The sequence below is a fragment of the Miniopterus natalensis genome, chromosome 4 (genome assembly GCF_054644295.1).
Source record: "Miniopterus natalensis isolate mMinNat1 chromosome 4, mMinNat1.hap1, whole genome shotgun sequence".
Taxonomy (NCBI): Eukaryota; Metazoa; Chordata; class Mammalia; order Chiroptera; family Miniopteridae; genus Miniopterus; species Miniopterus natalensis.
The window spans coordinates 17,135,033-17,148,446 of NC_142084.1; the positions used below are offsets into that span (position 1 = coordinate 17,135,033).

The 13,414-nt window shown below is 48.7% G+C and overlaps 1 protein-coding gene across 2 annotated transcripts; it reads left to right on the forward strand.

Moving 5' to 3' along the window:
- The first annotated feature begins 593 nt into the window (after window positions 1-593).
- On the forward strand, window positions 594-8,736 carry ECSCR (endothelial cell surface expressed chemotaxis and apoptosis regulator). Of its 2 annotated transcripts, XM_087815929.1 has the most exons (10): window positions 594-708; window positions 3,920-3,962; window positions 4,286-4,335; window positions 4,498-4,557; window positions 5,020-5,136; window positions 6,244-6,357; window positions 6,754-6,852; window positions 7,064-7,100; window positions 7,752-7,848; window positions 8,021-8,736. In XM_087815929.1, the coding sequence occupies exons 1-10, from the start codon at window positions 648-650 to the stop codon at window positions 8,027-8,029; spliced, it is 687 nt and encodes a 228-aa protein (XP_087672055.1). In that variant the 5' UTR covers window positions 594-647; the 3' UTR covers window positions 8,030-8,736. The 2 variants fall into 2 exon arrangements, with proteins under 2 accessions (XP_087672055.1, XP_016059231.1); XM_016203745.2 differs by lacking the exons at window positions 3,920-3,962; window positions 4,286-4,335; window positions 4,498-4,557.
- Window positions 8,737-13,414: the final 4,678 nt, after the last annotated feature.

Genomic DNA, 13,414 nt, shown 5'->3' on the forward strand with positions numbered 1-13,414 from the left:
ATGCTGCTGGAGCACAGGGAAGGCCTGACCCCAAAGTGAGGGGCAGGGCCCGAGGGAGGGATGCTTGGAATGTGGTTCTCTTGTTTTTCTATCAAGAACAACAATAATGAAAGATATTGGGAGTCCCATCTGCATTGGTAGCCCTGAGGAGGGAGATGAATGTGGAGAATTCAGAGTCTATAGAGCATGGGCGGCTGGTGGGCTGAGCTTTAAGGCTCAGTCATGGTCTGAAACAGTATGGGGAGGGACTGGAGTTACATTCCAGGAAAACCTGTGGGTGGTGTGTGGAGGGACCTGATGGATCCCTTGGAGGAGAAGAGAGGGAGCTGGGGGGGGGGGGGGGGCGTTGCCATCATTGGTGTCTGAACGCAGGCCCTGGAGGGGAACACAGAGGCCCTGGCCAGGCCACGTGGAGTCCTGGAGCCCTGGGCACAGTCGTGGATGGTTCAGCCTTACATCCTCATCGGGACTGTCAGGCTGAGCAGGGCCCCTGGAGCTAGTCCCAATCTGTTTCCTTCTATTCTTTGACAGGAAGCTCCTGGAGAGCCAGCCCCCAGCCCCTCCCCCTCCCAGCACTCCCTCTCTCTTCTCCACTATGGACAGAGCCTCCACCGAGCCGCTGCCTGCCCACCACAGACCCAGCTGACATGGGGACTGTTGGAGCAACGCAGCTGTGCTGGGTAATCCTCAGCTTCCTCCTACTCCAAGGTAAGAGGCACTTGCCACCCTCCTTCAGCAGTTCCCCTCCCAGGGCTGGCAGTCCTGGGCACCTGTCCCTCCTCCAGGACACACATCCAGCTCTCCAACCAGGGCTGTGTCCAAGGGAAATTCCAGAGCCTTTTACGAAAGAGATCAGTTAGGTTGGGAAGTAGACATTGCCAGGCAAGGGTGAAATAGCATATGATTAAACCTTTTTGTGGGAAAATTTCCAGGGAGATTTGCGGCTTCCATAAAGTCTGGTCTCCTGAAATGTGGGAAGTGACTGTCTTGGTGTGAGAGCGAGGCCTGAAAGCTCCTTCCGGGGTGTTCTAGCACAAAATTGTCTGAACCTTGGGCTTTACAGGTGATCTTTTTTTCTTCTTCCATATGGGGAGTAACAACCTGGGAATTCCAAATACTGACTTTAAGCTCACAGCAAGAGGGATTCAAGTTAGATACAAGGAACTATTTGCCAAAGAGGAAGTAATCAGCATCCTCACCCAGGGGCCTAGATGAGATGGTCTTCAGAGGAGATAGCTTGAAAACACCTCTCAGACAGGGCTCTGCTAGCTGATGAGTGGAGAAGCAGCTCATAAGGGGTGCTCTAATTAGGGAGCAGTTGCTGGGAACCATGAGAAATCCAAGAGCTTCTGACTCACAGGGCAGCAACTTCCCTTCCCCACCCCACCCGCTCCTCACCCTCCATGAGTCCTCTGTGGAAGATTCATGGCCCTGTGCTCAAAGCAGCAGAAGAGAGTGCAAGAGTGCTTGGATGGAGAGGGATGATGCCCTTTCTTGGTGGTGGGTGGGAAGGCCTGAGTACCAGAAGACTCTGCTACCTGGTGCGGTCAGACATTTCTTTAAAAGTCTATGGGTTGGAAATAAAACTCTGATCACATACACCCCCCCCCCCCCCCCCCGTCCCCTTCCCAGAGGATAGAGTCACACATTTGATCTGGGGCTAGGGGGCTAGGCTATTGTTGAAACTGCAGAAATGGCAGAGAAGATTAAAAGGTGAGACTTATGGGGTGGCATTTTCATAGGCCTAGGTTTCTCTCAGCTTCCCTACCCACTGCCCTCACCTGGATGAGTGCCAGGGCTAGGAATGCCCTGTGTAAACTCTACATAAGCCATGCTCACCGCTTGAGTTTCCTAATCTGTTATCCAGTATCTCAGAGCACTTACTGTCTCCTTCATTTTGGTGGACTGAGGAATCCCTTTGAGGATGTGCAGACCCACAAAGGGACTTGACCATAGATACACAAATCAGAGCAGACTTGAGACTTGGAGGATTTGAGAGAATGGGGCAAAATTTGAAATGTCTAGCACTTATTGTGCATGGACTCTCTGTAGGGCACTGTGTTAAGTACTTTATATGCATTTTCTTATGCTCACAACCACTTGAAGAGAAGACTAAAGCCCAGGTCAGTAAGTAACAGAGTCAGGACTTGAACTCAAGCCTGTCGGGCTCCAAAATCCATAATTTTAACTACTAAAGTATGCTGCCAAGGAAAACAGGATGGTGGTGATGGAGGGGGAAGAAAGAGAGGCTAGACGGAAATGAAGCAGGTAGGGATTAGGAGGGGAGACAGGAAAATAAGAAATCCCAGTGACCAGTGGCCTTTGGTTGTCTGCATGTCCAGTGGTCAGAGGCACCCTGGCCTGTAAAAAAGCAGTTGCTCCTTAAATCTCTCCTCTACTCACAGAGGAATCTCCTAGTGACAAAAGGTTCCAGTAGGGGGAGGGGGCAGGTGACAAAGAGCAGGCTACTGGGAATTGGAGCTTGTGATTTTTAACTCTTTCCAAGACACTAGTTTTGTTTTTAGATAAATGTAGGAAGACAGGCACTGTGCCCTCCCACTAAAAACTAAAGTTATAACCTTTTAGAGCTTAAATAGTACCTTAGATACCCTTCACCAACTGATAGGTGTTTTCAGGACATTCCTTGGATTAAAAAGGCCATTCCCCAGCTGGGAAAAGTTCTCTCTAGCCTGGGGCACTTACAAGTTTTAACTCCCCTCGTGGCCCCCCCACCCAGTGAGGGAATGAAGTTGTCAGTGATGGTGACCTGGAAAAACACAAAACGGCTTAGGGTTTGGGAAAGCATGGGCTTGGAAACAATTAATTCCACATTATCCAAGTGATAGCCCCAAAGAGGAAGGCAGCGGCAAAGGAAAACAAACAAACCAGCAGGCTGCCACAGGCTGGGCAGTCCCCTGGCCCCCAGCCGCCTCTGTTCACCCAGCCCAGGCTTGGTGCTTCCCTGATGATGGGAGCCCAGCGAGCGGAGGGCCAGGCCAGCACTGCGGTCCCAGCGCCAGCGGAGGGACGGGAACCCAGCTGGGCGGGCCACTTCCCCACGTTTTCCTTTCACATTGTTCACAGGTTTCAAGAATGATTTCATTGTGGAAAATGAGCGAACACAACCTGACCTTTGAGGTCCCACAGACACAGGGGACACATATTCGGGCACACAAGCACACACACACACCTGCATAGAGGCTGACGGGCAGACACGTGCATGTGGTTACAAAACAGTCTAGTGAGGGCTTCTTACTGCGGCCTCCTAGTAACCTCCTCCCTGGGTTGACCAACAACAGCCGTTACTAAGAAGCCTCCATCTGTGAGAGTAAGCTGATCACCCGTTCTAGGGCTTCCCTGTCTCCTGTGTGTATCTCAGAACTTGCTTCCTGTGCGGGTCCCTACGTCCAGCTGGAGGAGGGCACAAAGATGCCCAGCTACCAACCCCAGCCCTTAAGTCCATCTTGTTCATCACATCTTCCCATCCCCTTCCCTTAGGGCGGGACTAGGATGACAATATTCACAGGGTAAAATGGATGGCTCAGGGGTAGCGGAGTGCCAACATGAGCTTAGAAACCTGGAGTCCTTGTCTAGCCTTGGCAGGTCACTGGCCCCCTGGCCTTGGACATATCACTAGTTTTAAATAAACTTCCCCTGATGTTATGTCTGGTTGGTATAAAACCCATGCAGGATCGAAGAGACAGGAAAGGACTCAGGGACACTGAATCATGAGATGGTGGTGATGGTGCTATTCAGTTACAGTCTCGGAGGTAGCCAGGCCCTAAGCCAGAGCCACATCCTTTAGCCCTCTGTCAGCATGGGAGACTTGGGAAGTTAAAAGGCCTGGATTTTTCTGGTGGGCCGTGTGCTGGGCAGAAGACTCACAAAGCTAGTCTATGCATTTTGCTTTCTCTTGCAGGCCACAGCTCTCAGCCCACAATAATGCAGCCCTCTGCCCCTCAGGGAAATACCAAACACATGGCCTCCTCCAGCATTTAGGTCTGGGAGCTTAGTGAGGGCGAGAGGAGCTCTAGGCCATGTTTTGGACAGATCTCAGGTGATTAGAGATGGGGCCAGAGCTCTCACTACATCCAAGGCTGTGCTCATCTAGGGACTTTTTTTCAGCTTGGCCCAGTCTAACCTGCCTGGAAAGAGGAGAGAGGTGAATTGTTGCAGGTGAGGGATGGGGTAGGAAGAAAGACTAGAAAACACCAGGCATAGGGAAGAAGAGAGGGAGTCAGAGTAATAGGAGGCATCAGACACTCAGCATCAGATGATCTGTTTCAGGAGCCTTCAGTCTAAGTCTGACCATACAGTCAACTTCTTCCAACACAGGTGAATGAGTGTGGTTGCTGAGGAGCCAATCCCTGCCCCTGCCCAGCCCCTTGCCTAGCCCTTCAGACTTGCTTGCAGCCCAAGGGTCCACATATGGATTAGAAGTGTGGTGTCATCAAACCTGCCCCTCCTCCAACCCCCCCTTTGCCTCTGTCCTTGCAGGAGACAGGCCTTCCTCAGAGCCCACCAGCCCAAGCCCTCTGTTCAGTGCCCTTACTTCAAGTACCCTGCCACTGAGACTGCAAATTCCATCCAGGGGGAGCCCAGGAAGGAAGCAGACACAGTCTCTGCTCTAAAAGAGAATACAGACTTGGGGGGAACAGACAAGTACATAAGACCTCAAACTGGCAATTACAAACAGGGTAGAAGAGTTGTGATGGGCATAAGTAGAAGATGCTGTTGGAGCCCAGACAAATGCCAGCCACTTGGGGGTCAAGGAAGACATCCCAGAGTGAATGAGCTCTAAAGCTGAGGCCAAAGAAGGAGTTAACCAAATGAAGACTGTGGGGTGAAAGGTGGTAGGGTGTATTCCAGGCAGAGGAAACTGTACAGGTAAAGACCCAGAGGTGAAAGAGAGGATGGCTCCTACTGGAAGTGAAAGTAGTAATTGAAAAGAACAGTTGTGGATTAAGGAGCCTTCCCTGTGTACATGTTGGTTGCCCACACATGCTTCCTAATCCACAGCCACTCCAGAGAAGGCCTCACAGGTCCCCACAGTACCCAGTAAACCTGTGATGTCAAGCTCAAGCACCATGGATGGCCACTCCCCATCCCAGCCACAGCAGCACACATCAGGACTTGGTTAGTATCTGGGGCTGGTGGTAAAATAAGTGGTCATGCCTGGCTGGGTTCCTTCTCCTCTTCAGGGGGCTCAGGTTCTGCCCCACAGTGAGGGGTCTCAAGGCCAGGATCCACATCAGCGACACCCTGGTCTGCAGAGAATAAGAGAGGTTTGGTGGGGAGTAGAGGCAGGAACTTGGGCCTGGTCACAATGAAGGTAGAAAGTCTGGACTCGGGATTGATAAAGGCATAGAGAGAAAAAGGGAGGGTTAGGAGAACCCAAAATAATGGAAAGGAAGGCAGAAAAGGTTGGGAAAGGGTTACACGCTTCTCAGGGAAGGTTGGTCTTCACCCAGCAGCGTGGGAGAAGAGCTGGGCGGGGTTGGACACCCTCCACCTTGGCCTGCTGTTCATGGCACAGGCACAGGTGTCCCAAGCAGCAGCAGCGGCGGCAGCAGCAGCGGAGGTATGTCCTGTCTGTGCTCACAGCAAAGAGCACCCTGACCCTTTCTCTCATCCTACCCCTGGGCTCTGGGAATTTTTTGCACTCCTTTAGGAGGGAGGTGAAGACAAGGAAATGGAACAGTAATCAAGCCTACGGTACAATGTGTTCAAGAGAGGAAGAGATGGGTGACCATACGACTTTTTAAGAGAGCCAGAAATGTGTGCCCTTTAACTGGCAGGCTGGCTTGTTAGATCAGTGCCTGGGGACAAACATCCGGTGCACTCCTTTCCTCTCTCTTCAACCCTTGGCAAAACCCAGATGACTGTACCTTGCCTAGTCTGTCTCTCTGTCTGCAGCATGAGTCCCTTTCCTCTGGGCTCCAAGGGCATGGTGGGAAGAGCATAATGAGGGAAGCATCCTGAATTGTCTGAAGTCCTTTAGAACTAGTGACACGAACAACCAGCATGCTAGTCATGTGATCCCACATCACCCTCATCCTCTGGGACCTCATTCTGACCTTCATCCTCATGGGACCTGGTCAGAGGGGCAGGGAGGAAGTCTTTTCTGGAGGGCTTGAGCTCTCTCTGCAGTCTTTTACCTGGAGGAAGTGGGAGGGGAGCCAGGTCTCCCTAGTAGGCCAAGTAAGGCCCTTCACTGAAGCACCCACCACCATTCCATTTTAGACACCTCTCAAAATGTTACTCCCAAATCAGCCACCATGAGCCTGAGGACAAGAGAAGACTCCACCATTCTGCCCAGCCCTACGTCAGAGACGGTGCTCACTGTGGCTGCATTTGGTGAGAGGGAGGAGAAGATGGGGTGTGGCAGGGGGCCCTACCTTTGAACTGACTTGAATGCTGGGTCTGGAAACACAAGTTCAAATCTCACCCCTTTGTGCGAGGAGGGTTTGGCTGACAAGGCTTTGGTGGGGAAGAGCCTCCACTGACTCTCTAGTCAGTTCTGGGCTCTGCTAGGTTCCATGTTCTATGGGCGGATGGGGAAGGGCTGTGGAACCCACTCTGGCCAGGGCAGCAGGCTAAGAGCTCATTCACTCAGCAGAAAAGGTGAATTCAGAACTCCCTCTGCTCTGAATCCTGTCTACATAGCACTTAGCTGGGAAGAGAATGTGAACTCCTGTCATCGCCTCGTGTCCCCTCCGCTGCTCCCCTTCACCCACGCTTTGCCCTGTCCAGGTGTAATCAGCTTCATTGCCATCCTGGTGGTTGTGGTGATCATCCTGGTTGGTGTGGTCAGTCTAAGGTTTAAGTGTCGGAAGAACAAGGAATCTGAAGGTAAGTGCCTGACCCTCGGGGCCTCCCCTTGCCCCTCTTCCCTGAGGGACCCAGAGCTAGATACTGGGACTGATACCCAGCCTAGAGTTGAAGGAAAGAATCAGCACCATTAGATGAAATGGGAGTGTCCACTTGGGTGAACTTTGAGGGGCAGGTCAGGCTTTTGAGTAACAGCATGTGACCCCCAATCTGTGCCTTTGAATTTTTCCAGATCCCCAGAAACCTGGGAGTTCGGGGATATCTGAAAGGTAAGACTGTCAGAGGTGTAAGTAGGAATCATCTATCTGACCTCTCAGTCTCCCCTCCAAGAGGGAACCAAAGATTCCTGCCTTCTACACACACACACATACACACACACACACACACACACACACACACACACACGGAATCCTGACAGCCTCCACTGTGACCAGAGCTAGGGGAGGGCAGACAGGGGCAGACTTGAAAGGAAGCAATCAGGCGATGGGAGATGGACTGGGCTAAGCCCCTATTACCCCTTCATGACAAGTGTAGGAATTCAGATTCTAATATACTCCTTAAATAAGAAGATACTTATTTAAGGAACCATTTATTGAATGCCTTGTATGTGCCAAACCCTGTGGTAGATATTTGGTAATATCTCAAATTCTTAGAGTAATTCATCAAGACAGATATTTCTGCATTTTATACATTCAAAAATTGAGACTTAAGAGAAGTCGTAACTTGGTCAAGATCGCACAGGCGGTAGGTAGTAAAACAAAGATTTAAATACAAGTCTTTTGGGCTTCAAAACACACTCTCTGTTCATTATGACCCACCACCGAAACAAAGGTCTAAGTTTCAAGACCCCCGCACAGTTCCTTTGCCCCACATCGCCCTCCCACTCCTGTCCATAACTGGTGTCCCCTCCCTACTCCTAGCTGCTCCACAGCCAATGGAGAGAAAGACAGCATCACCCTCATCTCCATGAAGAATATTAACATGAATAACAGCAAAGGAAGCCGCTCAGCAGAGAAGGTGAGTTTCTCCTGGTTCCTTCCTGTCTCCTTCCTCCTCCTCCTTCCTTCAGGCTCTTGTGCCTTAACCAGAAAGGAGATACTTTCAAAGACCCAAGCTCTTCTTTCCTCTGGCCTATTCTATTACCACTCCCAAGAAGTTCACTCTTCCTCATTAAGTATTTATTTTGCAGGTTCTTTAAAAGCAACTTTGAGTCCAAGGATGATGAAGCTGCCCTGTGACTGACTGTAAGGAGGAAGGCAACGGGAGCAGTAGAGGCAATAAACCACATATAAATTATTTTATTGTTTCACATCTACTCCCAGATCTAATGCATACTAACATTCCTCCAGATCTGGGAGCAAGCTACCAACATGAGAGGCTCTTTCCCTTAAGGACTACCACTCCAGAAACACAGCCAGTTCCTCCCACCTTCTCAAAGTCATAGGAAGGAGAAGTCTATAGAGCAAAAGCAAGGACAATGACAAAGTGGATTGGTCCTTTCTATTTGCCATTAAAATTATTTTCTGGCCTGCAGTTTCATTTCTTTTAAGGTCTATGCTCCCATGCACATTTCTTAACAGAACATTCTAGCAGCTCTGGGGTCTCCTTTTCTAGGCAAGGCATGTTGCAAGGTTCTTCCCCTGTGCGGAGCTCTCTGAGAGACCTGGGAGGTGGAGAGAACTTTTTGTCAGGTCTGCCTCAGTCCATTTAGTTTATTAAGTAGGGACGAGGTGACTGACTAAAGTAACCACTCTAATAGAGGGAAGGGAAAAGGAGCTGTAAACAGTGACCAATCGTCACCAGTAAAGAAATATTGGATCTGAAGGTGAGATCATGGGAGGAACAATGCATTCTGACTAGAAAATGCCAGTGGTGAGAGCTGAATACTATAAGGGCAAATGTCCTCTGCCTGCCCCAGGGTAGACATGCCTCACCATGTTTCTAGCTATGGGAATAACACTGGGAAAGTGTTCACAGTGTGAAGCAAAGATAGGTCTATGATTTTAAATATGTTTTTACTGATTTTAGAGAGAGAGGAAGGGAGAGAGAAAGAGAGAGAAACATCAATGTGAGAGATAAACATCGATTGGTTGCCTCCCGTATGCACCCCAACATGGGATCGAGCCCATAACCTGGGTATGTGCCCTGACCAGGAATTGAACCGGTGACCTTTTGGTGCACGGGATGACTCTCAAACAACTGAGCCACACCAGTCAAGGCAGGTTTATAACTTTATAAAGCAAAAACCCACCACTTTACCCCATACAGCTTTATCTTAGTGTTCTAAAAATGAAAGATCACAAATAAGGTAAAGTCATTTAAAGAGAAGGAGGAAAAGAAAGCAGTTATTTGTTTTCTTAGTAATCTGTGTTTGAAAATAAATCTTGGGGAGAGTCAATGGAAGAGTCATCTGTGTACGTCTGCATGCAGTGTTTAACTTTATAAGCACCTGCTGGGCGAGCCTGTTTTCTTTTAAAGTGAGGTGACTGGACTACTTGCCTTTCCTGACTTTTCTGGTTCTTATGTTCTAAAGTCCTATAAACTCTATATGTAGGGAAAAATTAATCTTTTGAGTCAATATCGCTCTGGGTGGGAGCCAGAGACAAGTCTTAGGTGACTCTAGGCAAGTCTTTTACACTCTCTGTACTTAGAGTTCCCTGTGTATCCATGTATAAAGGAAGAATGATCCCTACCAGGACCTGTCTACCTCATAGGCTACTTAGTAGGTAAAATGGAATAGTAAATGTGGAGATACTTGGGAAGTAAAAGTACTAGCTGACATTTGTAGCAGAAAACATGGAGTACCACTGCCTAGATCCCACACTTCAGGATCATCGCACTTGCTCCCCCACTGCTGGGAGTGTTGGCAGCTAAGGGCTCATAGCTGGCTGATGACTGGTTGATGGGAGTGGGTGTGGGGATGAAGATCTGGACCTCTTGCCTCAGTTTCTCCCTCTGCCCCAATCCTGCCTCCTTTATGCCTCATAGATGTTCCCAGAAGCACTCACCAATAAACCGTCAGCATGCAAATCTCAGTGTCTTAGAGTCTATTTCCTGAGTACCCAACCCATGACAGCATTACTACGGCATTTCTAAAAATTAATTCAGATATATTTTATTTAAGCCACACTGCATAAAGTACATGGCTTCCTAGCCAGTTCCAGTACAAAAATCTATTATTAGGATAGTCTCCAGGTGACATAACAATGTCTAGAAGTACTAGGTTCTGTTTCAATTGTTATTCTGACTACCATGGGCACTTAGTTCAGCTGCTTATCATACTGGAGCAATTAGGTCAAGGACATGGGTTTCATTCAGTTCCTGTCTCCATTATAAGGCCACAATGTCCCCCTGACTCTGGACAATGTCCTGCAAATATGAGCTGCTAGTCATAATCTATTTTCATGTGGGGGATAAGGGGTGAACTGGTATTAACAAGACTGAAAGGCTTTTACCCTGAAACTGACACTGCAGTACCACATTAGCCATGTTGATATTCCAGCTGCTAAATAACTATCCTTTGGGAGGGGTCGAGGATGAATTCACTTAATGCTGAATTCTGCTCTCTAGCAAACTATATGAGAGGGGGTTCTGCTGTAGTACCCTGCTATTTATGCAAAAACAAGACCCTGCCTCTGACAGGAAACCCAAGTGCAGCCTTCTGCAGCCCCCAAAGCTTCCCTGAGACCATCTCTCTTCCTTAATGTCTAGACAACAGGATGGTGGCCGTTTACAAGACGGCTTCCTCCCTATTCTAACACAGGACTACATGGTCCCAAAGCAGGAGCAGGTGGTGGGGGAAGGGTGGCTGCTGTAGAGTGTCTTTCTTTCACTTCTCCCCACATCATTTGGGAGGGCAACCAGCAGACCAGTGCAGGTGCACAGTCCCAGTCGGACAGAGGGATCATTTACTCAGTATCTTTCTGCCAGGCCTGGATGGGGCAGCATCTAATCATATAGGGCACACAGCAAACCTCAGTATCACCAGCAAAAATTCACTACAGTTCAACAAGCATTTCTAAAAGTAAGCAGAGAAAACTGATAGAATTCTGAGGCTGGCTCTAGGTAAAATAGTTTAGTGTGCAAAAAAATCATGGCAGGCCCCCTTGGCCTAGTTCCTGTACACAGTTCCCCAAAGCCAAGCTAGTACTACTTAATTCTATTTGAATCTGCTGGAAAACATTTGTGTCTGCTCAGCAATACCCTGCTGGATTTGTGATGTCCTTTCTCACTTCCCACTTTCCTTTCCCTTAAATCCTTCCCAGTCACTTTCTCACTCTTCCTGCTGTTACTTTCCTGAACCCTTTGAACCCACAGCTTCCTTTTACCAAACACAGAGACTGAATTTGACAGTGGGAATTATTTTCTTGAGTGGTTGGTGTGCTTACACAAAACCTGGCACAGAAGTGTTCTAAATGTTGGGGTTCTGAGTCAGTCTCAGTGATATAGAGTCAGAAAAATTCATCCACATGTGTTAGTTGAGGTGTAAATGAGCTGACAGGTACATTTGCACAGCAATATCTGAAAAGGGTGCAATATTGAACCTCTTTTCTTCTTTTCTTTTCTTTTTAACTGATATAGAATAAATGAATTGTCTAGAAAAGAAGGGGGACATGAGGTTTCAGAGAACGATGGGAAAAGCTGTTTCCCAAATCTTGTCCAGCATTTTTTGTTGTTGTTGATAATACTCACCCGAGCACATTTTTTCCCATTGATTTTTAGAGAGAGTGGAAGGGAAGGAGGGAGGGGAAGAGAGAGAGAGAAACATCGATGTGAGAGAGACACATCGATTGGTTGCCTCCCACACATGCCCTGACCAGGGCCGGGGATCGAACCTGCAACCCAGGTACATGCCCTTGACTGAGAATTGAACCTGAGACCCCTCTAACCACTGAGCAATAGCGGCCATGGCTTGTCCAGCGTTCTTGAACCTGACCTCCACTCCTATGTAGCCCCATAATTCATAGTATGGCTTTTCAATCCAATCACCCCCTACAGTGCTCTAGCACTCCCACCCTCAACTAGATACCTCTAACTTCATGCTACTATGACATCTCTGAGTATCTCTAGACCTCAGCCCTATGCCCCTGGACTCCAAGGCACACTCTACCTTTCCCTGTCCATTTTCTAGAGCAATCTGTCTAGTGTCCCAAAACTACCTAAAGGATGCTCCTGATCAGGTTCCCCATCGACAGAGCACAAGTGGCTTCTTCAGAACCTAGGCTTCTGTGAGTGTACTGATGCTCATGTACCCCAGGGCCATGGCTACAGGGAAGGGATGGAACTGTATACTATTGAAGGCTTGTTCCTTTCAGTTTGAGTCTAGGCCTGACATCTCCATAGCCCACCCCAACTGTCTAAGAGGCTACTGGTTAATACCATAATCGACATAACTGATTTGGTTTTCCTGGATAATATCTCAACGAATTCCAGGTAATTTTTTGTTTGAGGATGACCGTGATCACTTTTCACTTTTGCAGACCTGATCTCTGGCCATCCCAACTCACCTGCAGGCATAAATCAGTAAGAACACTGTACCGTCTACCTATGAAGAATTGGTTTTATTCTTTGCTAAAAGGCTCCATGCAAACCTGAGTGAGGGAAAGCAAGAATATTTCTTCATTTTCTTTTTACTAACCATTTAGGGCCTGGTCTTTCAGATAAAAGGGAATGGGCCAAGGAAACTACTGGCGTGAAAGAGAGGAGAAAAGTCTCAGAAGGGTCCTGGAGTAGGTTGGGATGAAGGATAAGAAACAACAAAGGTAGGGGCTCTAAGGTTGACTCCAGTATGTACCTGACCTTTTCTTCTTTCTCTATCCCTGACCTCTAGTGGTCCCTCTAATGATGCTGCCTGAAGAGCTGGGGAAGAGGGGCATACCCAGACTGCCAAAACCACATAGATCTATCTCACTTTTCTACTTTTCCAGGCCCTTAAGTTTCCAGGGTTGGGATCGGCATCCCCAAAACCTGTCTCTAAGTCTCTAACAGGCATTAGTATATATGTTTGAATTTTTATTTATTGATCTCAAAGAGAGGGAGGGAGGGAAATGGGGGGGGGGCATTGACTTGCTCTTCCACCCATTTATGCATTTACTGGTTTGATTCTTTTATGTGCCCTGACCTGGGATGGAACCTGAAGCCTTACCGACACTCTAACCAACTGAGTTATCTGGCCAGGGGGCATTAATGTATATTTTAAAACGACCACCCTGAGGAGAAAAATAGTCATTCCATCACGTTGTAGCCCACAGTTTGCAAAGACTTTCCCAGGCAGGATCTCATTACGCCTCCTTGAATGTCCCCACTGTTAGGCGGGGCGGAAGCCACTGTCCCCACCCCACAGATGAGCGCGGCCCACAGCGGCCAGGGTTTCCTGCTGTGCGCCCCCAGCCGCAGCAGTCACCTAGCAACAAGGCACTTCCACAGCCCGCTCTTCCGAAAGGGAAGAACCGCTTAGGCCTCTGCATCTTCCACGGTCCCTCGCGCGGAGCCTCCCGGAAGTTGTAGTCCAATGTCCCGCAGCTTCAATGGGTTGAACTACAATGACCAGCATGCCCCGCGCTTCTTATTTCCCCCCTTCCCC

What these genes read in the sequence shown, in the direction of transcription:
- ECSCR (XM_087815929.1), top strand. Translation starts at nt 648, where the DNA reads ATGGGGACTGTTGGAGCAACGCAGCTGTGCTGGGTAATCCTCAGCTTC. An exon ending in GTCAACTTCTTCCAACACAG is followed by an intron (nt 4,336 to 4,497) that starts GTGAATGAGTGT and finishes CTGTCCTTGCAG; the next exon opens with GAGACAGGCCTTCCTCAGAG. An exon ending in AGTTCGGGGATATCTGAAAG is followed by an intron (nt 7,101 to 7,751) that starts GTAAGACTGTCA and finishes CCCTACTCCTAG; the next exon opens with CTGCTCCACAGCCAATGGAG.